General features: G+C 41.6%; 1 protein-coding gene across 1 annotated transcript in view; it reads left to right on the forward strand.

Moving 5' to 3' along the window:
• The window catches only part of rrp12 (ribosomal RNA processing 12 homolog), a 53,765-nt gene that overhangs the window by 17,703 nt on the left and 9,616 nt on the right, over nt 1–26,446 (forward strand). The window contains exons 12-24 of the mRNA XM_073027124.1: nt 583–683; nt 1,262–1,376; nt 2,484–2,626; nt 5,765–5,886; nt 9,194–9,258; nt 10,011–10,173; nt 11,714–11,868; nt 12,027–12,094; nt 12,638–12,731; nt 20,337–20,495; nt 20,605–20,685; nt 25,236–25,341; nt 25,762–25,869. Of these exons, the coding sequence (XP_072883225.1) occupies nt 583–683; nt 1,262–1,376; nt 2,484–2,626; nt 5,765–5,886; nt 9,194–9,258; nt 10,011–10,173; nt 11,714–11,868; nt 12,027–12,094; nt 12,638–12,731; nt 20,337–20,495; nt 20,605–20,685; nt 25,236–25,341; nt 25,762–25,869 (1,480 nt within the window). The remainder of the gene's footprint in view (nt 1–582; nt 684–1,261; nt 1,377–2,483; nt 2,627–5,764; nt 5,887–9,193; nt 9,259–10,010; nt 10,174–11,713; nt 11,869–12,026; nt 12,095–12,637; nt 12,732–20,336; nt 20,496–20,604; nt 20,686–25,235; nt 25,342–25,761; nt 25,870–26,446) is intronic.

The raw sequence follows: 26,446 nt of genomic DNA on the forward strand, positions 1-26,446 counted from the left end.
GGTTGGACTCCCTCACTGAGTGACACTGTTGTGGCACAGTGGTTATGGCAGTTGTCGGCCCATGTCTGAAAGTTCCCAGCTTGTGCTGTGTTCAGGCACAAGTTCTGAATGAGACCCACACTTCACTTCTGAAGATTTGGAAGTGGGTCTAAGCCAGTGGAATCTGCAGCAACATTCCCATTTTGAAGCTTGTGATGTAAAGAAAGACATTCATGTTTTGGTCTTCCCTAAGGAATTCCTACAGCGAATCTCTGGGTGTGATTGACTTCCAACCATCTTTCTTTTGTACTAGGTACTAACTTCTACATATTTTTGTATTATTCTCCTGAATTGTGCCTTGACCCATTGAAAAGTATTGTAGGGTATTAAGATGTGACCTGTTCTTATAGTCAGTGGCTGTTCCAGTTAAATTTCCAGTATTTGCTAACTCCAGTGGGTTGATGGTGGGTCTGGTGGTAGTGCAGTTGAGTGTAAAGGAAAGGGAGTTTACTCTTGGAGATGATTCTTGCCAGGCTTTTGTTTGGTGTGAATATTGCCGGATGTTGGGTACTGGAGACTGACTGCTCAATCTGTTGATTGCAGGTTCTGCTAAGAGAGTGCGTGACTCCATTCACCTCTGACATTGGAGTCTTTGGTTCGTCCTCCCCCTCGGGACCTGCCTCCTACATCTGCAAGATGTTCAGGTGAGATGTGTAGATGGGCTTGTGTTCGACTAAATTGGTAGAGGGTGCACCATGGTGTTTAAGTTCAGAAAGGAGGGTGGGACTGCAATAACAAATGGTCCAGTGTCCTCTGGAAGTGGACCAACAAATCAGGAAAAAGACAAAATGAAAGTTTGAGTCGCATGCATTGCAAGGACACTGGAAAGAATTAACTTGGCGAAATGCAGTCCTAAGTAGGCACATGAGATTGTGATGTAGTGGAAATGTGCTCTAAAAGGGACTCTACTGGGTGTTCCAGAACAATAGTGAAGTCAGGGGAGGGTGGGGAATGAGGTTGGGAGTTCTGGTTATGAAAGGTGTTGTTATCTCTCCCTGAGGGGTTGAAGGAATAAACCATCACGCTACCTAAATTGCTATTATAGTAAGCTGTAATAATTGTTGGTAGGAGAAAGGGGAACCAAACTGCAGAAATTCTAAATCTAGAGGTACAAGATTTGTGGGCAGATGTTACTGGGGAGATTTTGGATACGTGAACTATTTGTAGGCAGTCCTTTGGTTGATTTGCTTTTCCTCATGAATTGTTGGGTGATTTCTTTCAGGGCTGTGGAGGATGGTCTAGCCTATCGGTTCTACGCAGCCTGGGCCTTTGTTCTTCAGGTTCTCAGCACATTCTTCGAGGTCATTGGCTCTCAGGCTTACCCAGCAATGAAGCAGGTGAGGAGCAGTGAACCTGGAGCAGATGGAAAGTAGGAGAATGGCTAAGGATAGTAGTAGTAGGCCACCGTTAGTCTCGATAGACCATGGATTTGCACCTTGGAAAGTTTCCAGGGCGCAAGCCTGGGCAAGGTTTTTTTTAAATGGAAGACCGGCAGTTGCCCAAGCTGCAAGTCTCCCCTCTCCATGCCACCAATGTTGTCCAAGGGAAGGGCATTCGGACCCATACAGCTCGGCACCGGTGTCGTCACACAGCAATGTGTGGTTAAGTGCCTTGCTCAAGGACACACATGCAGCCTCAGCCAAGGCTCGAACTAGCGACCTTCATCTAGTGATCTGAACACCTTAACCACTTGGCCATGCGCCAACACTAAGGATAGCTGAGCAGTGAAAAGCAGGGCCCAGGGGTGGGCAGAAGGTGTAAGGTGAACCCCTGGGCTTAATGCAACTGGAGAGCAAGAAGTCTCGTGGTGGGCTGTTGACCTCAGTCCCTGACAGTGGGGGCCTCCAGATGGAATAGTGGAATAGAATAATTCCACTTGGAATAGTGGTGTAATTTTTCGATTTTACATAGTATTGTAATAAATTTCTCCGTGAAAAGAGGGTGGGATTGGGACCCTATGAAGTAAGAAGGGAACTGGGGCCTCAGCAACCGGAACGGAACATGGCACATGAGCCTGGTGCCAGTTGAATGGGACTTCTGAATGACTGGATTCTCGGGGTATTACTGCAGTGAAGCAATAGGGGGATGTGGGGATCAGGAACTACACCAAGGTAAAACTTCAGCTGTGATGTAATCGAAGATTTTGAGAAGTAAGTGTTACTTATTTTTTCTGTTCATTTACATAATCTTCTTTTTGATTTTAATTAATTTGCAATGCCTTTTACAGCTCCGGGCTTTTGCAGTTGTTGATGTGCTTTGGCATCTGGAGAACTGCCACAATGAATGAAGTGTGAGCTATGTCAAGCTCCAGTTAATTGCGTGTATTTGTCAGGACCCAACTCTGGCCATTGTTGTTGGTCCGCCGTTACAGGTGTTTTGACTGTTGCTGCTAGTTGTTGCCACCACTTCAGCTTTGCTGATTGTGTTTGTGTTCATGCTTTCAGTGTCTGAAGACCCTCTGTGACCTACGAGCAACTCAGCATTTCCCCTATGTGGTGGAACTGGAGCATGCAGTGGGAATGGCAGTGGAAAAGATGGGACCGGAAACTGTGTTGCAGGCTATTCCTCTACAGATTGATGGCACTGAGTGAGTATGACAGTGTGGGCAGATGGAAATGCACAAAAATCTCAAAGTATGAAGTGACTCACTTTGGAAGCTCGAACTTGAAGGCAGAATACAGGATTAATGGCAGGATTCTTAGCAGTGGTGAGGAACAGAGGGATTATGGGATCCACGTCCATAGATCCCTCAAACGTTGATGAATTGTTAAAGAAGGCATATGGTGTGTTGTCCTTCATTAGTTGGGGGTTGAATTCCATGAGGTAATGTTGCAGGTCTATAAGACTGGTTAGACCTCACTTGGAGTATTGTGTTATAGTCGCCTCATTGTAGGAAGGATGTGGAAGCTATAGAGAGGCTGCAGAGGAGATGCTGTCTCGATTATGGGAATGGGTTGAGCAAGCCAGGGCTTTTCTCTTTGGAGAGGAGGAGGGTGAGAAGTGACTTGATAGTGGTGTACAAGATAAGAGGCATAGATCAAGTGGATAGCCAGACTTTACCCCAGTGGAGATGGCTAATACAAGGGGGGGGGAAATAACTTCAAGGTGATTGGAGGAAAGTATAAAGGGAATGTCAGGATTTTTACACTTTTTTTAAACAGAGAAGCTAGACTCTTAATTTTAAATGAAGGATTTTATCGGCTGAAGTCCATCAAGAAATTAGGTTGAAAGTTTTGGCAGTAGTTGGAGGCATAGAAAAGTACAGCACAGAAACAGGTCCTTCAGCCTACCTAGTTTCTGCTGAACCATTTAAACTGCCTTGTCCCATTGACCTGCAGCCCGGTCTGTAGCCTCCATACCCTTACCATCTATGTACCCACCCAGACTTCTCTTAAACATTGAAATGGAGTTTGCATGCACTACTTACGCTAGCAGCTCGTTCTGCTCTCTCAAGACCCTCAAGGAAGAAGTTTCTCCTCATGTTCCCTTAAGCTTATCACCCTTCACCCTTAATCCATGACTTCTAGTTGTAGTCCCGCCCAACTTAAGTGGCAAAAGCCTGCTTGTGTTTACCCTGTCTATACTCCTCATAAGTTTGTATGCCTCTATCAAATCTCCCCTCAATCTTCTGTGTTCCAAGGAGTAAAGTTCCATCTTTCCTTACATCTAGTAGTCACAATGCCATTAGTTTCAAAGTAAATATGCAAAAAGATGGGGTCTAGTCTGCGGATTGAGATTCTAAATTGGAGAAAGGCCAATTTTGAAGAATTCTATTTTTCCTTATAATTTAAATCCTCCAGTCCTGGCAACATCCTAGTAAATTTTCTCTGTACTCTTTCAACCTTATTTGTATCTTTTCGGTAGCATCTCATCTCCTGTACTCAGTATTTTGATTTATAAAGGCCAATATCCCAAAAGCTTTCTTTATGACCATATCTACCTGCGATGCAACTTTCAATGAATTATGCAGCTGTATTCTCAAATTCCTTCATTCCACTGCACTCCAGTGCCCTACCATCACTACGTAAGACCTACCCTGGTTGGTTCTACCAAAGAGCAGCACCTAATAAATATTCATATATCCAGTCCCATAGAATAGCCCAGTATTTTTCCTACTACTGATGTCAGGCTCATTAGCCGATAATTTCTTGGTTTAATTTTAGAGCTTTTCTTAAACATGGCTGATTTATTTTCTTAATTCTTTTCTCCCATCTTTTCCCTATTACCCTTAACCCACTTACTAATCAAGAACCTATTAATCTTTGCCTTAAATACACCCAATGGCTCCACAGCTCTCTGTGGCAATGAGTTCCACAGATTTACTACCTCTAGCTAAAGAAATCCCTCCTCATCTCTGTTCTAAAGGGACAACCTTCTATTGTGAAACTGTGCTCTTTTAAGATAATCTTAGATAGGTGCATGGAGCTTAGAGAAATAGAGGGCTATGTGGTAGGGAAATTCTAGGAAGTTTCTAGAGTAGTTTCACAATAAAGCAGTTTCATGGTCGGCACAAAAATAAACCAGGAAATTCCGTTTGATTGGGGAGCAGATTTGATGGGCTGAATGGTCTTAATTCTGTTTGTATCTTACTAATATGCGGGAGGAATTAGTTTAGATTGCCTAAGGATCTGCACCATGAAATTATGCTGAGGAGATGAAAGGGCTATATAGTGAGATGTAAGTGAATTTAGTGAGTGGGCAACATCACATAAAGGTTGACACCTGAAAGTGGATAATCACGGTCAAGTAAGGTCTGTTAGAGACCAAAGTAATAAATTGAACAGGATTGAAAATGTGTATAGTTAATTACACGTGAGTCCTTGCTGTTGCTCTCACAGGCAAATGGGCTGATGGAACCACTAGCATTAATAGAGCCATAAAGAAATGCAACATGGAAACAATCTGGTCCATGCCAACTACGTTTCCCACTTGAGCTAGTCGATATGCCTACATTTCGCCCATATCCCCCTAAACCTTTCATATCCACATATGCTTTTTAAATTTCCAAATGCACCCCTGCTACTTCCTTGGCAGCTTACCCTCTGAGTAGCAAAAGTTGTCCCTTAGATCCCTTTGAATCTTTCTGTTCTTGCATTAAGCCTGTGTCCTCCAGTTAATGGGGAGAACTAAGGGAGAGCGGGGATTTATAAATGAGAGTTAGCTCTGTAAAAGTAGAAAATTATCCATACTGATTAAAAATAATACAGGCTTTTAAAAGGTGCATGAGGATAGTGAATATTTATTATTTTCATTGAATCATTGAAAAATTTGTCATGGAAGGCTGTTTGGCTCGATGTTCTAGTCAAAATGTTCTACCCAGCCTGATGCCACATCTGGCCAGGATGGTCACAATTCCTCAGGGACACAGAGTTCCATACTTTGCCAGTGTGTTGTGGGTTTCTGCCTGTACCATTCAACAGGCAGTAGGTTTCAGATCCCTGCCCCTCTCTGGGTGAGAAAATTATTCCATACTTCATGTCAAATTCTTCTGCAATTGCTTAAATCTGTTTCATTTGTTTTTAAGCCCTCATATCAAGGAAGTAGAGCCTTGCTTTTTCCAGCCCTCTGACTAAGGGGATGATGGCAAAGGGCTGGAGACTGGATGAGAACTTAAGGCCAAAATTTAGACCAGCACTAATTCTCTGACTGGCAGAGCAGCCTGGGAGCTCACTTCTATCTCTTGTGATTTGTTGCAGAGATTGTTTCAGTGTGTTTTCTATTTTAGAGAGCAGTTTGATTTTCCTCGGAGCTGGCTTATCCCTGTGATCCGAGACCATGTCAAGCACACGCAGCTTGCGTTCTTCAACAAATACTTCTTGCCTTTGGCAGCAAAACTAAAGAACAGAGGTACTGTGGGGAGAGGGGAATAGTGTTGGGGGGGGGGATGAGATAGGCTGTGGTTACGATATCTAATGGTGAGGGGTAAATGGGGCTGAGGGTGCAGTGGACTGTGGGGTCTCTGAGGTTACAGGGACAAGGGGTGTTGTTGGAAGGGTTATGGAGAAAGAGAAGCAGAAGCTCTGGGACACTGGGTGATAGGTGATTACACAGAAAATAGGAGTAGGAATAAGGTCACTCGGCCCCTCAAATCTGTCCTACCATTCAGCATAATTCTGGCTGATGTATGATGGCTATTTCTCCATACCCTTCTATTCCACTACCCAACCATAACAGCTTCTCCATTGTGCTATTATAATTGCTATCATTAAATTGAAGAGGCTGGTTATGGCCGTGTAGTGTTCATCCTCAAATTATATTTAGGATTATATTGTGGCCACTATCCCCAAGAGGATCTTTAACTACAAGATTGTTTAGTCATCCTCATCAAATAAGAACAAATCTAAACTAGTTAGTTCCAAGGTAAACTTTGAAATGTACTGTTCTAAAAAGCAATACCTGGTAAATTCCACAAAGTCATCTTAAGTTCTTCTTCTATGATATCCACGTCTGTTTATTTAATTCATTCAATCTTAAAATCAAAAATATCAATGACAATTGCAATTCTTGTCTAACAAGTTCCATCACGTGGGAGTCTGTAGATTCCTTCCATCAGTGGTGCCTTTGCCTGCTATTCATGACTTTAACCCAAACTGATTCCATATCACTACCACAGCCTTCCTATCACCTGAGTAACACACCTGGTGCCTCTCTCCCCTTTGTCACGTTCTTCTGTTGCAATGAATAACCTGGAAAATTGCACTGTCTTGGTCACCCTGCGGCCATGTTACATCACACTCTCATGTTGCTCCCCGTGTCATCAAGTCATCTACCTTATGGCAAATGTCACATGCATTCAGATAAATAACAGTTAGATTTGATTTTTTTTCTTTAATTGTTTACAGTTGTGGATTTGCTTTGCTTTGGAAGTTTTTGTTTACTTTTGCCCTGCCCCATCACACTGACTATCACCATCTCTTTCCCTTCAGTACATTGAACTCGTGCTCCTCTATTTCCTGATGAACTATTAAATCCAGTATCCTTGGAGCCCTCCCTCCCCATTAGTTAAAGGCCCCATTTAGCACCTGAATTATGCTGTTTCCCAGAATAAGGTTCCATCATGGTTTAGGTGAAGCCCATCCCACAGAGCACCCTCACTCCTGGTGTCACTGTCCTGTGAATCAGACCCATTTCCACCACACCGAGTTTACATGTTCACCCTTTACGATTTGCATGTAGTTCAGGCAATAAATTAGTGATCATTACTTTTCTGGTTCTGCTTTTTTAGTTTTGTCCCAAACTTCTAATCCGTCAGCAGAATCTCCTTGTCTTTTCCCTGTTGTTAGTGCCTACATGGCTATGACCACTGGAACCTCAACCTCCCATTCCAAGTTCTTCTGCAGTCCGGAAGAAATGTTCTTAACCCTGGCACCAAACAGGCAACAAGGTTTTTGGGACACTGTGTCTTTGCTGCAGAGAATGCTATCTGTTGGGATTAGAATCAGCTTTACTATCACTGTCTTATATGAAAGATTAGTTTTGCTACTACATTTCTCTTTCCTTTAACTCCCATCCCACTTGAATGGCTCTCTGTGCCCTGGTGGATGCAGTTTGTACATCCTCCCTGTGGATGTTCTCTTTTGTGCACTGGGAGTAGGAATCTTGTAAGTGGTGGACAAGGGTGAAGGACTGAAGCTCCTCCGGGACTATCCTCGGGATCCTGTGCTTACCACTGTTCCACAGTCCTGTCCCTGAGTAGCTGGACGATCTGAAGCATGTGACTGATCCTAAAAATGTCATGTCCAGGTAATTCTCTCCCTTCCCTGATGTGCTGTAGTGTTTGGACCCTGAGGACCTTGAGAAGCCAACACTTGCTATATTAGGGTCTCTACCCAGTGGGATCCAGCAGTTCCCATGTGTTGCAGCTGCCTACTCCCACTAATTATTTGAATTTGTTTATTTTAAATCTTACCATACAAAACTTGCTTGTACAGATGTATCCCGATTAGTAACCAATCAGAGTAGGCAAAAAGAAAATAGTCACCACTCCTTTCTGTTCTCTGAGAAACAGAGACCCCTTGATGTATTTAAACAAAGATCCCAGAAGCAGTAGCACAGAAGACAGGAGATTGATTAGCTGAGGCATAAAACTTAAGGATGATGTTACCGTGTAACTATTTAAAAATTGTTAGGCCACAGCTGTGGTATTTTGTGGCAGTTCTTGTTATAAAACAGCACAGGAACAGGCGCTTTGGCTCAGAAACAAGATGTAAAATTAAATGAAGTCTCATTTGTCTGTACATGATCTATATCCCTCCATTCCCTGCATTTTCAATTGCCTGTCTAAAAGGTCTCATAAATACACTATCACATCTGCTTCCTGCAGTCCATTCCGGGCACTTGCCACTCAATGTAAAAATAAATGCACCACACATACTTAATTTAAATGCATGGCCTTTAGTATTTGACATTTCTACTGCAGGAAAAAGTTTTTATTTATCTGTTTCTTTTTTTATATAAGCTTCTGTCGGGCCTCTCACCATTTAAAAAACTTCTATCTGATCACCGCATTATATACAGGATGTGACTGTACAAGAGAGATTACAGAGGAGATTCGCCAGGATGTTCCTGGGATGGAGTATTTTAACTATCGGGACAAACTGAATTTATTTTCTTTGGAATGATAAACAGGGCAGAACTGATCAGAGGCACCCTAAACTATGAGGGGCAGAGGTGTCTGCACAGAGGGTGGAAGTTTAAGGAAGAGGGTGGAGATTTAGATGGAATTCACCCAGAGAGTGATTGAAATCTGGGATACATTGGCTGATGCAGACAGTTAAACGACACAAAATTTAAGAAGTATCTTGAGGAGCACTTGAAATGTCCGGACATGGAAGTCTCTGGGTGGAATCCTGGAAAATATATAGAATAGGTAACTCTTGGCAACACGGGCAGATTGGGTTGAAGAGCCTGTTTCTGTGCTGTGTAGCTTCGCTAGGCCATTGAGCTCGATTGGTTGAATTGCGAAGAAAAAAGGTGCACTGTCAATGAGATCTCTGCCAACACCTAGCCTCCTGTGAGAGTAGATGCTAACCTATTAATTATTTGATTCTGTGTTTTCGTAGAAACATAGAAAACCTACAGCACAATATAGGCCCTTCGGCCCACAAAGCTGTACCAAACATGTCCTGACAAGTATTTCTGATTTCCTCTGCAGCTCTGGAACTTGCTGAGGCTGGACAATCCCTTGAAGCTAAAATCTACGACACTTTGCAGTGGCAGGTAAGGGCAGGTCTTCGGTGGTGAAAGTGGATTGGTAATGAACGGGTATTGGGAGATCAGTCTCTAAGGCATGCAATCGAGAGAACATTTCCGGGGAAAGTGGGGTAACACATTCACAGATCTGCGCCAGTGGGACACAGGTTGATGTTGAATTTTCTGATTTGATAATTAAATAGTTGTTGACATCAATAAGCTGTTTGTTATATTCCGTGATGAACTGCAGGTTCGCAGTGAGGCACAAGCTGAGTCCGTGAGTCAGAGGAGGAGGAGGGTGTTCTGCTGATGGACTCTGTGCTGGCTCTCAGACCTTCCCATCAGTTCCATCTCCCTCACTGCTAGTTATTTCTCTCATGCCTATGAATTCCTCCTTGGTTTTTGCATTACCTGCCCAATTTAGGTGTAATTTATTATTTAACTCAATAAATCATGGATTTAAGGGGATGAGGGAGCAACCTCAGTGGTCCCAGGGAGAAGGTATATCTTGCCCAGAGGCAGCACATGAGGATGGAATCCAGGTCACTGAAGCAATGTAGCAAGTGCTTTATCAGCATTTGTACCGTTTATTGTAGGAGACATCAGTACCTCTGTCAGAGTGCTGATACATAGTTATACATCCCCGGAGGGTTGATGGATCAGTAAAGAATGACTGTTGGTTAGTATCAAACACATGATCTCTGCCTGTGTGTGATGTGTTAAGGCCATATCAATTTGAGCCATTTAATTGGTCATTTGCATGTTTATTCTTTCTTTAGATCTGGACAACGTTGCCTGGTTTCTGTACTAAACCCACAGACACAGCAGTGGCGTTTCAAAGTGTTGCAAGGACCCTGGGTATGGCCATCAGTGACCGGCCAGACCTGCGACCAACTGTCTGTCAAGCTCTCAGAGTCCTGATCAGTAAAGGTTGCGAGAATGGTGAGTGGCAACCTGGTTCACAGCCATGGTTCAAGGTGTTCCAGGAATTGAATCTCATTTATCCCAATTTCCATCAACTGGTCTTCCTGGAAGACGTTCCTGATCGTGGCTGTGGTCGTAGATAAAATATTTCCAAATGAGGAATTGCAATGCAGCCAGAGAGCAGTGTAAGCCTTCTCATTGATCAGGAACTGCCCCTTCAGTTGAGAGCCCTCTCTGGTCAACCTGGTGTCATGGTTGGGGTCTCCAGTTGGAAATGTTAGAAACATAGAAAACCTACAGCACAATACAGGTCCTTCGGCCCACAAAGCTGTGCTGAACGTGTCCTTGGCTTAGAAATTACCTAGGGTTACCCATAGCCCACTATTTTTCTAAACTCCATGTATCTATCCAGGAGTCTCTTAAAAGACCCTATCGTGTCCGCCTCCACTACTGTTGCCGGCAGCCCATTCCATGCACTCACCACTCTCTGCGTAAAAAAACTTATCCCTGACATCCCCTCTGTACCTACTTCCAAGCACATTAAAACTGTGCCCTCTCATGCTAGCCATTTCAGCCCTGGGAAAAAGCCTCTGACCACATGATTAATGCCTCTCATCATCTTATACACCTCTATCAGGTAACCTCTTATCCTCCGTCGCTCCAAGGAGAAAAGGCCGAGTTCACTGAACCCATTCTTATAAGACATGCTCCCCAATCCAGGCAACGTCCTTGTAAATCTCCTCTGCACCCTTTCTATGGTTTCCACATCCTTCCTATAGAGAGGCGACCAGAACTGAGCACGGTATTCTAAGTGGGGTCTGTCCAGGGTCCTATATAGCTGCAATATTACCACTCTACTCCTAAACTCAATCCCACAATTGATAGAGGCCAATACACCATACGCCTTCTTAACCATAGAGTCAATCAGTGCAGCAGCTTTGAGTGTCTATGGACTCAGACCCCAAGATCCCTCTGATCCTCCACACTGCCTAGAGTCTTACCATTAATACTATATTCTGCCATCATATTTGACCTACCAAAATGAACCACTTTACACTTATCTGGGTTGAACTCCATCTGCTACTTCTCAGCCCAGTTTTGCATCCTATCAATGTTGGGCTGTAACCTCTGACAGCCCTCCACACTATCCACAACACCCCCCAACCTTTGTGTCATCAGCAAACTTACTATCTCATCCCTCCATTTCCTCATCCAGGTCATTTATAAAAATCGCAAAGAATAAGGGTCCCAGAACAAATCCCTAAGGCACACCACTGGTGACCGATGTCCATGCAGGATATGACCCATCTATAACCACCCCTTGCCTTCTGTGGGCAAGCCAATTTTGGATCCACAAAGCCATGTCCCCTTGGATCCCATGCCTCCTTACTTTCTCAATAAGCATTGCATGGGATACCTTATCAAATGCGTTGCTGAAATCTATATACACTACATCTATTATTTTATAGGGGTTTACTTTGGGAGGTACTGACTGTGTGTGGGACCTGAAGGATTGGTGGCCAGGAGTGAGTGAATAAGTGTCCTTTGGTTCTTGCAGATACAGACCGAGCTGAAGTGAGTCGATTTGCAAAGAATTTCCTGCCAATCCTGTTCAATGTTTACTGCACACAGCCAGAGAATGGAGAGAATCCTGCCAACCGACTCCCAGTGCTGGACACAATCAAAGCATACTTGAGCATTGCTGACCAACAGGTACGTTCAGTGTGAGAATGGTTGACTACTTTGCTGTGCTCTCAGAGTGAACTCTCTTTCTCGCTGTAGTCTGTTATAGAGTTTTGTGCAGGGGCCTCACTCTGCACTCAGTACTCGGCTGTCTAACCTGTTGCATTGCAAACTCTGATATCCGGCAGCTGGTGTGTGGATTCCTGGAGAAGGCCAAAGAGAAGCTGGAGAATTCCGAGAGTTCAGAATTCACAAGGTAGAGTTTTGTTTGCAGCCTTCATGGTTTTGTTTGATTATTTTTTGAGATCTGCAAGTATGAGAGCAAAGCCAGTGTTTATCACCCATCCCTAATTGCCTTTGAGAAGGTGGCAAGGGTGAGTATCCCTCTCAGGTGGAGGTGGGCCCATTTGTGAATGTTGGGGCTGTGTAGTAACACAGGGAGGGAGTTCTGGGACCTGTCCTGGTGATTGCAGTGGGAATACTTGGGAATTTTCCAAGCATTCTCTCAAAGGAAAGATCCAGGACTAGACATGTTGTCCCTGTCACAGTGCGGACCGTACAAGTTGGGGAGGAGAGACCACTCAGACTGCACTGTTGAGTATTGTGCTTTCCATTTGACACTAGCACTGTGCATCAAGGTTGGCCACATTTATTGCAGTTAACTTTGTCAGATGGTAGTTAAGATTCATGGTTAGAATGGAAGCAGCATCGCCTGTAAATTCTAAATTTAAGAATCATGGTTAAAATGTTGTAATTTGCGGGTCTGATATAATGCTGTTTTACCTTTGCTTTCCAATAGATTGTCAGTAATGGATCTGCTTGTGGCGATGGCACCATTGGTTGATGAGGCCAGTATGGGTCATATATACCAGATTATTCTGTTGTTCCTGCAGGTGAGCACACATTGTTCTAAGGAACCTTGGGCGTTTGCAATGTTCAAGTTCAAATTGAGTATTTACTAATTTATTAATTTTTTTGGAGTCTTGCAATAGACTTTTCCCCATTTCTTCACTGAATTCTCCAAGTTAAAAGTCTGTTCCCTTGGTGAATAACTATGAAAAGCATTTATTTAGGACTTCACCTGTACCTTCATGGTACATGCACATATTGCCCATATCACTTTTCTCTGTATCACTGTAGGATGAGGGGCCGCCCTAAAGAAATTTATAAAGTTATGAGGGATATAGATAAGGTGAACAGCCACAGTCTCTTTCCTAGGGTATGGGAGTTTAAAACTAGAGGGCATAGGTAAAGCAAGAGGGGAAAGATTTAAAAGGGGAAACTTTCCCACACTGGGTGAAACGAGTTTCCAGAGAAAGCTGTGCAGGTGGGTACAATGACAGCATTTAAAACATTTTGATAGAAACATGGATTGGAAAGGTTTCGAGGGATATGCATCAAATGTAGTCAGTATGAATGATTTGGGCTGAACAATCTGTTTTCCATGCTGTATAGCTCTGTAACTATGATTAATTTCTACTAGAGTTTAGGGTGGGTGTTCAGAAGCATTTCTTCACAGGGTGAGTGGTGGAATTCTGGAAGGCATTACCTCCAACTGTGTTCTCTCATATTAGCCATTTTAGCCCTGGGAAAAAGCCTCTGACGACATGATTAATGCCTCTCATCATCTTATATACCTCTATCAGGTAACCCCTCATTCTCCATCACTCCAAGGAAAAAGGGCCGAGTTCACTCAACCTATTCTCATAAGGCATGCTCCCCAATCCAGGCAACATCCTTGTAAATCTCCTCTGCACCCTTTCTATGATTTCCACATCCTTCCTGTAGTGAGGTGACCAGAACTGAGCACAGTATTCCAAGTGGGGTCTGTCCAGGGTCCTGTATAGCTGCAACATTACCACTCCTAAACTCAATCCCACGATTGATAGAGGCCAATACACTGTATGCCTTCTTAACCACAGAGTCAATCTGCGCAGCAGCTTTGAGTGTCCTATGGACTCGGACCCCAAGATCCCTCTGATCCTCCACACTGCCAAGAGTCTTACCATTAATACTATATTTTGCCATCATATTTGACCTACCAAAATGAACCACTTCACACTTATCTCCAGTTTAAGGTGTTAAGTTGAGGACCAACCTTATCCCTTTTCCATAACTACCATGAAATGTATAGAATTATGGTCTGCCAAAGAGTTCTCCCACTGACATGCTCACCTCTTGTCCAGTTTTGTTCCCTATGATGAGGTCAAGTATCCTGTCTCTTTTTAGGAATATTTGTGTGTGTCATCTCAAGAAACTATCATGGATAAATTTTAAAATTCTCATCCCTGTTTCCGGTGATGTCATCGTCGAGAATGGCAGCTTAAGTTACTAGCTCCTCCGGAAAAACGCGTATTAAGCCCCGTTAACTCATCAAATATAATATTTTTCGAAAAATATTTGAACTGAAAAGAGGGGCAAGAATGGGGAAAAGAAATGGAAATAAAAAAAGCGACACTGCGGAGCCTGCGTCTGAGAGGAGTGCAGCAAGTGGCTCGCCTATCCGACCGCGTGCTAGCAAGGTGGACGCTGGGCCTCGTTCAGGCGAAGCGGTGAATATCTTCGAAATCCTGAAAGAGATAAGGGAGTTCCAGAAAGAAATAGACCACCAGCTCCGTGATATTAAGGCAGAGCTCGCCAGTCAATCAAAAAATAGCGGTGGCAGAGACTCGAATTGAGAAGGTGGAAGATCGCGTTCAAAACGTGGAACAGAGCAAGACAATAAAAATAATACATCCCCAAGAAGCTAAACTGTTTGACCTGGAGGGAAGATCACGTTGGAAAAATATCAGAATCTACAATGTTCCCGAAGGAGCGGAGGGCTCATCTATGACGGAGTTGGTCGGAAAGTTACTGCGGGACATGCTGGATCTTCCCCCGGCTATGAAGCTGGAAGTCGAAAGAGCCCACCGTGTGTTAATCCCAAAACCTACCCAGGATAGAAAACCACGCTCAATAATAATTAAATTCCTTCGGTACAGCGCCAAGGTGGAGATTCTACGAAGGGCCTGGGGTAAGAAGGGAGTGTTTTTAGAGGATAAATTAATATATTTCGACTAAGATTTACCTCCCTGCGGTCCTCCAGAAACACAAAGAATACTCCGAAGTAAAGCGAGTACTAAAGCAAAATAAGATTAGATTTCAGACTCTGTACCCTGCTAAACTTTGAGTGTTTTATGACAACGGGACGCGGTTGTACCAGACAGTGGAAGAGGCGACTGCAGACATGAAGGCCAGAGGGTTGCCCGTCAGCATGACCAAAACAAAGGAAAGCCTGGCTGAGGAATTATCCGCTCAGCTTGGGAAATAATGTGAGAATCGAGAAGTCAGGAGATGGGAGGAGGCCGAGAGAAATATATCAGGAAGAGATCGGGAGTTTCCCAAAGACAGTCCTCACCCCCCTTCAGAAGAGCCATAAGGTTTGGCTAACTTTAAAAATATTGAGAAGGTAAACGGAAGCAAAAGTACATGGTGATATACCTATCTCAAGAAATACTTATTATAATGTGGATTTTATATTACTTAGTGTTTAATTTTATATTACTTATTACTTTTATTATTATTTTATATTCTTTATTCGCTCACTTACTCCTTTTTCCCCACCAAAATGAGAATATATATGTGTGCATATGTGTATGTGTGTAATGTGTGTGTGTATATATGTATGTATGTGTGTGTATATATATGTGTGTGTGTGTGTGTGTATATATATATATATATATATATATACACACGGAGTACACGGAAATCTTTTCTGTGTAATGGATTTGTTCACTGACTTTTATGAATACTGCAATGGGGGCCCTCAACTCACAAGTAGGAGGGGTTATCCCCCACATCTAGACATTTCCTCTAGCTCAACACAGGGTCATCTACTAGAGACCTCAGCCTTGGAATTACACGTTCGTTTCCATTTTTGTTATTATTTGTGTTTCTTGGTTCTTATTTGTTCAGGGAGTAGATCGATTAAGTTTTATTCTAATTTCAATGATACATTGACAGATAAATACAGATGGCTAAGGACAAGGTAAAATTCATTCCTTTTAATGTAAATGGGCTATTAAATCCAATCAAACGTAAGAGAATTTTATCCAAAATGAAAAAAGAACGAGCCCATGTAGTATATTTACAGGAAACTCATTTAATTGATAATGAGCATAAAAAACTAAAGAGAATGGGCTTCACTAATCTGTTTTTCTCCTCATAAATCAGGACATAGGAGAGGAATTGCTATTATCTCAAGTAGGCTAAATTTTGAAAAAGTATTCGAAATGGGAGATAAAGAGGGCAGATACATTCTGGTAAGGGGGAATATAGACGGCAATTCAGTTACTCTATTGAATATATACGCACCCCCGGGAAGTGATAATGCTTTCTTTCAGAAAATTACTGATATTATGGTAACGGAAACAGAAGGTCTCCTGATATGTGGGGGAGACTTAAATTTACAATTACAACCAAACTTAGACTCTTCCAATAGAAAAACCTATGAAACAAAATCTTTACATAAGAAAGTCAATACACTTTTTGAGGATGTTGGTTTAATTGATATATGGAGGGACCTTTCCCCTGACAGAAGGGATTACACTCATTATTCTGCTCCCCATTCTGTATATACAAGAATAGACTATTTCATAACATTTGGAAAAGACAAAGACAAAATAAACACCTGTGGAATTGGGACAATAGATGTAAGTGACCATGCACCTATATATTTATCTGTTGATTTTGACCTACAACCAACGAATACTATTTGGAAACTAAATTCAAGTCTACTCAATAATCTGTACTTTAAGGAACAAATTAAAAAAGAAATTGGTCTCTACTTAGGATTTAATGATAATGGAGAGGTTTCACCTCCCATTTTATGGGATACTCTGAAGGTGGTCTTAAGAGGGAAAATTATAACGATATCTTCATATAAGAAAAAATAAGGAATAAAACATGAGGAATTACAAAATAGGCTGAAGGAACTAGAGAAAAAACACAAATTGAATTTGGCACAGGATACATTAGGGGAAATTAAAAGAATTAGGAATGAAATAAATAATTTGGCTATGCAAGAAATCAGGAAAAACTTAATATTTCCGAAACAGAGACATTATGAAAGTGGATCGAAATCTATGAAAATACTGGCATGGAAATTGAAAAAAAAGATAGCAGAAAATACAATTCATAGAATTAGGGACCCAAGAACGAAAATAATAAAAAATAAGCTAAGTGAAATTCAAGAAGCTTTTGAAGTGTTTTACAAAACTCTGTATTCCAAAGTTCCAGGGGGAAGCATAAACCAAATTGACACCTTTTTGAATTTTCTAGAGTTACCCACTTTAAGCGAAGAACAAAATAGAACGATGACTGCTGACATAACTGAAGTTGAATTAAAAGCTGCAATTAGTAGGCTTAAATTAAGCAAGTCACCAGGATCAGATGGGTATACGGCAGAGTGGTACAAAGAATTTAAAAATGAGTTAATTCCTGTTTTACTCCCCACACTGAACTGGGCTCTAAAAAAGGCACAAATGCCAACCAGTTGGAAGGAAGCGATAATCTCAGCTACACCGAAAGAAGGCAAGGATAAAATGGAATGCGGGTCATTTAGACCAATATTCGTTCTTAATGTAGATTATAGGTTATTTACCTCCATCATGGCCAAACGATTAGAGGAGTTTCTACCCATGCTGATATGTAATAAGCAGACAGGTTTTATACGACAATGCCAGACTCAAGACAATATACAAAGGACGCTTCACATTATGGATCATATACAAAAAAAATAAAATCGAAGCAATAGTGATAAGCGTGGACACTGAAAAAGCATTTGATTTGGTTAATTGGAATTTCCTTTACAGAGTTTTACATAGATTTGGTTTCCAAGACAATTATTAAAACTATACAGACGCTATATGACAATCCTACTGCTAGGATTAAAATAAATGGATATTTATCAAATAGTCTTACCCTAGAAAGGGGCACGAGACAGGGTTGTGCATGGTCACCACTACGATTCGCGTTATATCTGGAACCATTAGCTCAATACATCATACAAAATGAAGATATCAGGGGAATTACTATTAAAGGGACAGAGCATAAATTGGCTTGTTATGCGGATGACATTTTGATCTATCTAGGGCAACCAACATACTCTTTACCTAAATTGATGTCAATCCTATTGACAGTATGGTCAATTATCAGGATACAAGATCAACATAGATAAAACCCAATTACTGTCATATTACTATAGCCCACCAAGAGAAATTGAAAGTCAATACCCCTGGGCATGGCACACAGAGTCTTTCAAATATTTGGGCATTATTATGCCAAAAGATTTGGCAAAATTATCAGAATGTAATTATCAGCCTTTATATAAAAAAATAAGGAAGATGTGGCAAGATGGAGCCTGATTCCTTTTTTCAGTCTCAGTTCAAGGATTGAGTCTATTAAAATGAATATACTGCCCAGACTGTTATATCTCTTTCAGACCCTACCAATAGAGATGAATCAAAATCAATTCAATGAGTGGAACAAGATGCTATCAAGGTATATTTGACAGGGTAAAAGGCCTAGAGTTCATCTCAAAACTTTGCAATTAGCAAAGGAAAAGAGGAGATGGGGCCTACCTTCTCTTAGAGATTATTATTTTGCAGCACAGTTGAGAGCTGTGATATGTTGGTGTAACCCATCATATGACGCTCAATGGAAAAACATTGAGGAGCGGGTACTTCCCATCCCCATACAAGCAATTTTGGCTGATAACAACCTGCAAAGGTACATAAATACTATTGATAACCCATGGGTGAAATTGACTCTTAAAATATGGAAAACTACTATAAAAGAATATAATCTAGAGGGAGATATTGCAATTCTTAAATGGTGTGCATATGACTCAGATTTTACACCAAATAAATTGGATGCTAGATTTAAGGACTGGACAGCTAAAGGAATAAAAGTTCTTTGCAGCATATAATGAAAGAAGGAACACTGTTCAGTTTTGAAATGCTTAAAGAGAAACACTTACTAGAAAACAAGATTTTTATCGGTATTTACAGATGCGACAATATGTTAATAAGACACTTAAAAAATGTAACCAAGGCAAATACATGCTTGATAGAGCTCTTTAGAAAAGCATATAATTCAGATAATGGTAGTAGAATCATTTCCAGCATGTATAAGGGGTTGTCAAATCTTAAAACATATTCGACTTCATATGTTAAAAACAAAATGGGAGAAGGAAGGAGGGATAATTATATCTGAGGAAGAATGGACAACAATATGGAGGTATCAATGGAAATGTACCATTTCACAGAAATGGAGGGAGTTTGGATGGAAAAACTTGATAAGATATTTTATTACACCCTCTCAGAAATCCTATTATGATAATAACCTCCCTGTTTGCTGGAGAAATTGTGGAAATCAAAATGCAAATCGTTATCATATTTTTTGGGACTGCCCTGTTATCAAAAACTATTGGAAGGGATACACAATGCCCTACAAGACATCTTCAAATGTGAAATACCCTTAGAGAGTAAGACCATATATTTTGGATATATACCTCAAGAATGGTTGAAATGAGAGAAATATTTAATGAAAATACTGTTGGTGGCTGGTAAAAAGACTCTTACTAGGAAATGGTTATCACAGGAGAGCCCAACTTTAAATACATGGATGGAAATTACAATGGACATTTACAAAATGGAGAAGATAACAGCATCTGTTAACCATAAGCTGGAACAATTTGATTCATACTGGGAAAAATGGTTTAACTACATAATGCCTCATAGGCCTGATTTTATTCTCACAAATCAATTAATCTGTTGTAAAAAAAGATCACTCCCTAGTTCTTTCCTTTTGCTTGTTTTTTCTTTCCACTCTTTTTCTGTAAGTGTTTACCTCAGATAAATACTTTGTGGAGATTTGTGATATATATGATATATATGTACAATGTCTGAAATACATCTTTTGGAAATGTTTGATGATGAACTTCAATAAAAAAAATTACAAAAAAAAAGAAAAAATTCTCATCCCACCTAAACACCTTGCAATAAAGCATTGTAGTGAATATTTGGAAAGTTAGTCTTTCACAACAATAACTTGATTGTTCTTACACCTTTCTGCAGTTTGGTTATATATTTGTTCTCTAATTCACAATGACTGTTGGTAGGTGCCTAGTATAATCCCAGTAAAGTTAACAGCTCACTCCTAGACTAAAGTTCTATTGTGGTCTCATTGGATGATCCCTCTTGGATATCAGGTACCAGAATGAGGTTTTCAACGAAGTATTTGCAGTTGAATTGAATAGCATAACAGACTGGAAGATGCAAATCACTTCCCCCCATTTTGGTTTGTCACATGAGATCAATTTTGTCCATCCTTTGATAAATCTCTTTTACTGTAAGGTACCAGAAATGGCACTGGTGGGAGAGTATGTTTGATCCATTCTGCTTCTGATCAGACTGAGTGCATGATCTGACTTGGCTGTTTGCTTCTTACCATCCTAGAGCAAAGGCCACAGTATGCAGAAGAAGGCCTATAGAATTCTTGAGGTTATCTGTGGGGGCGAGCAGGAGCCATGCAGACAGTTTGTTCACCAGCATTTGGAGGAGTTGAAGGTGACGCTGCTGCAATCCTTAAAGACCGCAGCGTCTCCTGCCAAAAGGGTAAGTGTAGCAGTTTAAGGTGTGCATATCTTGAATTTCTGACAGGGTTATTGAGGCAGCAAATGATTTGTAGGGATCACTATTTACCCCTGTTTTCTCTTTCTCCCAGCCAAGATTGAAATGTCTGATTCATATTGTCAAAAAATTGTCGGCAGAACATCAGGACTTCATCATAGCACTATTACCGGAGGTAAGATGCTCGTCACCAAATCAATTCTCTCTTCCAGCTCTCAGCTGCCATACTGATGGTGCACTGACTGGTGAGAATAAGACAAATTCATCTATTCAAGCAGTCGAAAGATAAAATGGAGTTTCAGCAATCTGTCTTTGTGACTTTGTTAGCACCTTTTACAGCTGATTACTCACTGATCAATCTGCCCATATTCTCCATGAACAACTCATTTAAATTGCTTTGAAGTTACTTGAGGTATTACAAAGTTATGTTTTGTTGATATTAAAAATAGAAGTCATTAATAATAATAGGCATCCGTTAGTCTTGGGAGACCATGGATTTGCGCCTTGGAAAGTTTCCAGGGCGCAGGCCTGGGCAGGGTTGTATGGGAGACTGGCAGTCACCCATGCTGCAAGTCTTTCCTCTCCACGCTACTGATATTGTCCAAGGAAGGGCAAGGGCCGATACAGCTTGGCACTGGTGTCGTCACAGAGCAATGTGTGGTTAAATGCCTTGCTCAAGGACACAACACGCTGTCTTAGCTGAGGCTCAAACTAGTGACCTTCAGATCACCTGCCTATCCTCCCTTATACACCGTCTCCAAACTTTCTCTATTTATGAGCCAATCGCCTCTTCCCTAGTCTCTTCAGTTTGGTTCCCATCCCCCAACAATTCTAGTTTAAACTCTCTCCAGTAGCTTTATCAAAAGTGTTCAGAAAGGTTTCTTGACACAATATGTAGATAAGCCTACAAGAGGAGAGACTGTACTTGATTTGGTATTGGGAAATGAACCTGGTCAGGTGTCAGATCTCACAGCGGGAGAGCATTTTGGCAATAGTGATCATAATTCTATCTCCTTTACAATAACATTGGAGAGAGATAGGAGCAGAGAAGCTAGAAAAGTGTTTAATTGGAGTAAGGGGAATTATGAGGCTATCAGGCAGGAATTTGGAAGCTTAAATTGGGAACAGATGTTCTCAGGGGAAAGTACAGAAGAAATGTTGCAAATGTTCAGGGGATATTTGTGTGGAGTTCTGCATAGGCACGTTCCAATGAGACAGGGAAGTTATGGTAGGGTACAAGAACCATGGTGTACAAAGGCTGTAATAAATCTAGTCAAGAAGAAAAGAAAAGCTTACATAAGGTTCAGAAAGTTGGGTAATGTTAGGGATCTAGAAGATTATAAGGCTAACAGGAAGGAGCTTAAAAAGGAAATTGGGAGAGCCAAAAGGGGCCATAAGAAGGCCTTGGCGGGCAGGATTAAGGAAAACCCCAAGGCATTCTACAAGTATGTGAAGAGCAACAGGATAAGACATGAAAGAATAGGACCTATCAAGTGTGACAGTGGGAAAGTGTGTGAGGAACCAGAGGAAATAGCAGAGGTACTTAATGAATACTTAGTATTCATTATGGAAAAGGATCTTGGTGATTGTAGTGCAGACTTGCAGCAGACTGAAAAGCTTGAGCATATAGATATTAAGAAAGAGGAGGTGCTGGAGCTTCTGGAAAGCATCAAGTTGGATAAGTCACTAGGACCAGATGAGATGTACCCCAGGCTACTGTGGGAGGCTAGGGAGGAGATTGCTGAGCCTCTGGCGATGATCTTTGCATCATCAATGGGGACAGGAGAGGTTCCGAAGGATTGGAGGGTTGCAGATGTTGTTCCATTATTCAAGAAAGGGAGTAGAGATAGCCCAGGTAATTATAGACCAGTGAGTCTTACTTCAGTGGTTGGTAAATTAATAGAGAAGATCCTGAGAGGCAGGATTTATGAACATTTGGAGAGGTATAATATGATTAGGAATAGTCAGCATGGCTTTGTCAAGGGCAGGTCGTGCCTTACGAGCCTGATTGAATTTTTTTGAGGATGTGACTAAACACGTTGAAGAAGGAAGAGCAGTAAATGTAGTGTATATGGATTTCAGTGAGGCGTTTGATAAGGATGTGAAGTGGTTCATTTTGGTAGGTCAAATATGATGGCAGAATATTGTATTAACTGTAAGACTTGGCAGTGTGGAGGATCAGGGATCTTGGGGTCCAAGTCCATAGGGCACTCAAAGCAGCTGCGCAGGTTGTGTATTGGCTTTCATTAATCGTGGAATTGAATTTAGGAGCCAAGAGGTAATGTTGCAGCTATATAGGACCCTGGTCAGACCCCACTTGGAGTACTGTGCTCAGTTCTGGTTGCCTCACTACAGGAAGGATGTGGAAGCCATAGAAAAGGTGCAGACGAGATTTAGAAGGATGTTGCCTAGATTGGGGAGCATGCCTTATGAGAATAGGTTGAGTGAACTTGGCCTTTTCTTCTTGGAGTGACGGAGGATGAGAGGTGACCTGATAGAGGTATATAAGGTGATGAGAGGCATTGATCGTGTAGATAGTCAGAGGCTTTTTCCCAGGGCTGAAATGGTTGCCACAAGAGGACACAGGTTTAAGGTGCTGGGGAGTAGGTACAGAGGAGATGTCAGGGATAAGATTTTTACTCAGAGTGGTGAGTGTGTGGAATGGGCTGCCGGCAACGGTGGTGGAGGCAGATACGATAGGGTCTTTTAAGAGAGTTTCGGATAGGTACATGGAGCATAGAAAAATAGAGGGCTCTGGGAAGTCTAGTAATTTCTAAGATAGGGACATGTTTGGCACAACTTTGTGGGTTGAAGGGGCTGTATTATGGTGTAGGTTTTCTATGTTTCTATGAATAAAGTTCAAACCTATTCAATCTTTCCTTATAATCAGGTCCCCCAGTATTGACAACATTCTTGTAAATTTTCTCTGTACTCATTCAGCCTTATTTACATCCTTTCTGTAGCTAGGTGACCCAAACTGATAGGCTGCATCGCTGTTTGATATTGGGGGTGTGGGGGCTACTGCACAAGATCAAAAGAAGCTACAGAAAATTGTAAAATTAGTCAGATTCATCTTGGGTACTAACCTCCAGTACCTAGGATATCTTCAACTAGTGGTGCCTTAGAAAGGTGGTATCCATTATTAAGGACCCCCATTGCCTAGGACATGCCCTCTTTCATTTTTACAGTCAGGAAGGAGGTACAGAAGGCTGAAGACACACACACAGCAATTCAGGAACAGCTTCTTCTCCTCTGTCATCTGATTCCTAAATAGACATTGAACCCATGAACACTCCCATTGTTTTTTAAATTATTAATTTAACTGTTTAATGAACATATGTATACTTACTGTAATAGATTTATTTTATTTTCTATATTATCATGTATTGCATTGTACTGCTGTTACCAAGTCACAAATTTCATGACATATGCTGGTGATATTAAACCTGATTCTGATTCTGGGATCTGCACACAATACTCCAAATAAGACATCATCAAACTCTTATACAACGTCAATATATATCCCATCTCCTGTGCTCTGTACTTGGATTCATGGAGGCCAATGTGCCAATAGCTTTCCTTATGACCCTATCTACCTGTGACACCACTTTCAATGAATTATGGACCTGTCTTCCCAGATCCTTTGGTTCTACAACATTTGTCAGTGCCCTACTGGACACTATGTGAAGATCAAAGCTGGTTGGTCCCACAGAAGTGCAACACCTCGCACTTGCTTCTATTAAATTTCATTTGCCATTTTTCCAGCTGGTCCATGATAATCTTCCTCACTGTCCACTACACCCCCAATCTTGGTGTCATCTGCAAATTTGCAGATCCAGTTAACCACATTATCATGCAGATCATTGAAATAGATGACAAACAACAATGAACCCAGCACCACTCCCTGTGGCACTCCAACGGTCAAATGCCTCCAGTCAGAAGGGCAACTATCTACTACCACTCTCTAGCTTCTAAAATGTCTGTATCTCCTATCTATTACCCCCTCAGCCTTACAAATGATCCAGAGTTCATCCAGCTCCAGCTCCAACTCCTTAACACAAGTGATGAAGCTGCAGCTGGATGCACTTCTCACAGGTGTAGTCGCTAAGGACACTGGAGGTCTCCCTGCCTTCCCACATATACCACAAGAGGACCATTCAGCTATCCTGCCTGGCACCCCTACCGTTCTAACTGAGCAATTATAAAGAAGGAAATGCAATAAATAAGCCATGGGGGGGGGAAGATCTACCCACAGCTTTTCACTTTTTCTCACTTAAGCCTTACCTTGCTGAAGCCTCAGATGAGCTAAAGGCTCAAAATTCCACTCTAAACTTGTCCATTCCAACGTTGGCCACTCCTCTTGCCCTTGCCTTACTTTAATTCGTCCTCTTCAGTCAATGCTGAACACTGCTTGGCAGCTGCTCAAAACACCAAACTGCCTCAAGTCGATGCCTTTACTCAATTGGTGAACCTGAGTGAGTTACGTCTTCTCACGCTCCTGATCTCCAGTTGGCTGTTGCTCAAAAAATTGCGTAAGGTTTTTGTCAGATTCTCAAACTGGGAAACCCTTGACTCTGATGTTATGAGGCAACGTCTAATAAATGGGGATAACTGGTATTGAAGGATATTAACACTTTTTCCATTGTGCATTTGGCTTTTTCTGTGGGCGGGTAATTGTTGTTTGATAGGTGATGAAGTGCATTCTAAAAGTCTTTTAACTTGTAGGTTATAATCTGCATGAAAGAAGTTTCCATTGGAGCACGCAGAAATGGCTACACATTGTTGGTGGAGATTGGGCAAGCCTTTATGAGGTTCCACAGTGATCCACAGAGTGAGTTTTCAGTCTAGAGTTCATGGGAGTGTGTGAGAGAGAGCTGGATTTTTTTGGTGAAGGGCTGGGGGGTGGTAGGGAGTCCGAGTCTCTAGTTAGGGCACTGTGGTATGGTTGTAGGTTCAGGGTGGGCCTATTGCTGAATTTTCATGGACACCCATTTCGGCTGTCTTACTATAGGGAGGGATTTCAATCTGCTCCTATTAGTACTCTGTTCAGATCAGGGCACAGTTTCACTGGTTCAAACTTGATCATGTGGAACGGGGAGGTAGTGGACTGTATTGCTGGATTCCAAAGAGGGTTTTTTCATTATTAGGTTAATTTAACATTGGCGACAATGATAGATGTGAGAGAGAGAGAGAGAGAGAGATGTTAAAAACTAAGGTTTAATGTTCTATCTGTGGTGTGTTTGCTTTACAGTGGCTATCAAAGAGTACCTGGCACTGGTTTATGCTGGTTTAACCGGTTCTGTCACTATGATCAGCTGCACGGTTCTTGCACTCACTCGTCTGGTATTCGAATTCAAAGGTACTAAACTAGCTGGGCAAGGACATTAAGCAGTGATGAACACATTCAATACAGTTTTCAGCAGTATTATGATTCAGAAGCAACTATGGGATTTAGTATTGAGTAATGAGCAAGCTTTAGTTCATAGCCTAATAGTGTGTAAAGATAGTTAATAGCAATTGGTACATGAAACAGCAACTGAGGTTTTAATCTGTTAATGGGTAAAAGGACAGACATCAAAGGGAAATGTTCAAAAAATGATTTAAACATGATGCAATTATTATTGAGAAGGGCAAAAGGCCAAGTTACCACAAGAAAGCTTTAGGTAAGGGTCAACCTAAAATATTCTGAACAATAAAGTCATTCAAATCCTAATCATTGGGAAAGATACAATCAGCACAAAATGTAAAGAAACCAATCAAAGAGCTACTAAATGTGCTTTTGGGATAAAAGCAGACACAGAATCAACACAAAAATTCATTACTTTCCTGAAACAGGCAGGCAGGGGCAACAAAGATCTATTGATAGTGTGGACACATAAATGGAAATAGAACAGTTGGAGGATAATAATTGGGAACCAGACTGGATACAGGAAGTT

This window comes from Hemitrygon akajei, chromosome 23, assembly GCF_048418815.1.
Source record: "Hemitrygon akajei chromosome 23, sHemAka1.3, whole genome shotgun sequence".
NCBI classification, from domain to species: Eukaryota; Metazoa; Chordata; class Chondrichthyes; order Myliobatiformes; family Dasyatidae; genus Hemitrygon; species Hemitrygon akajei.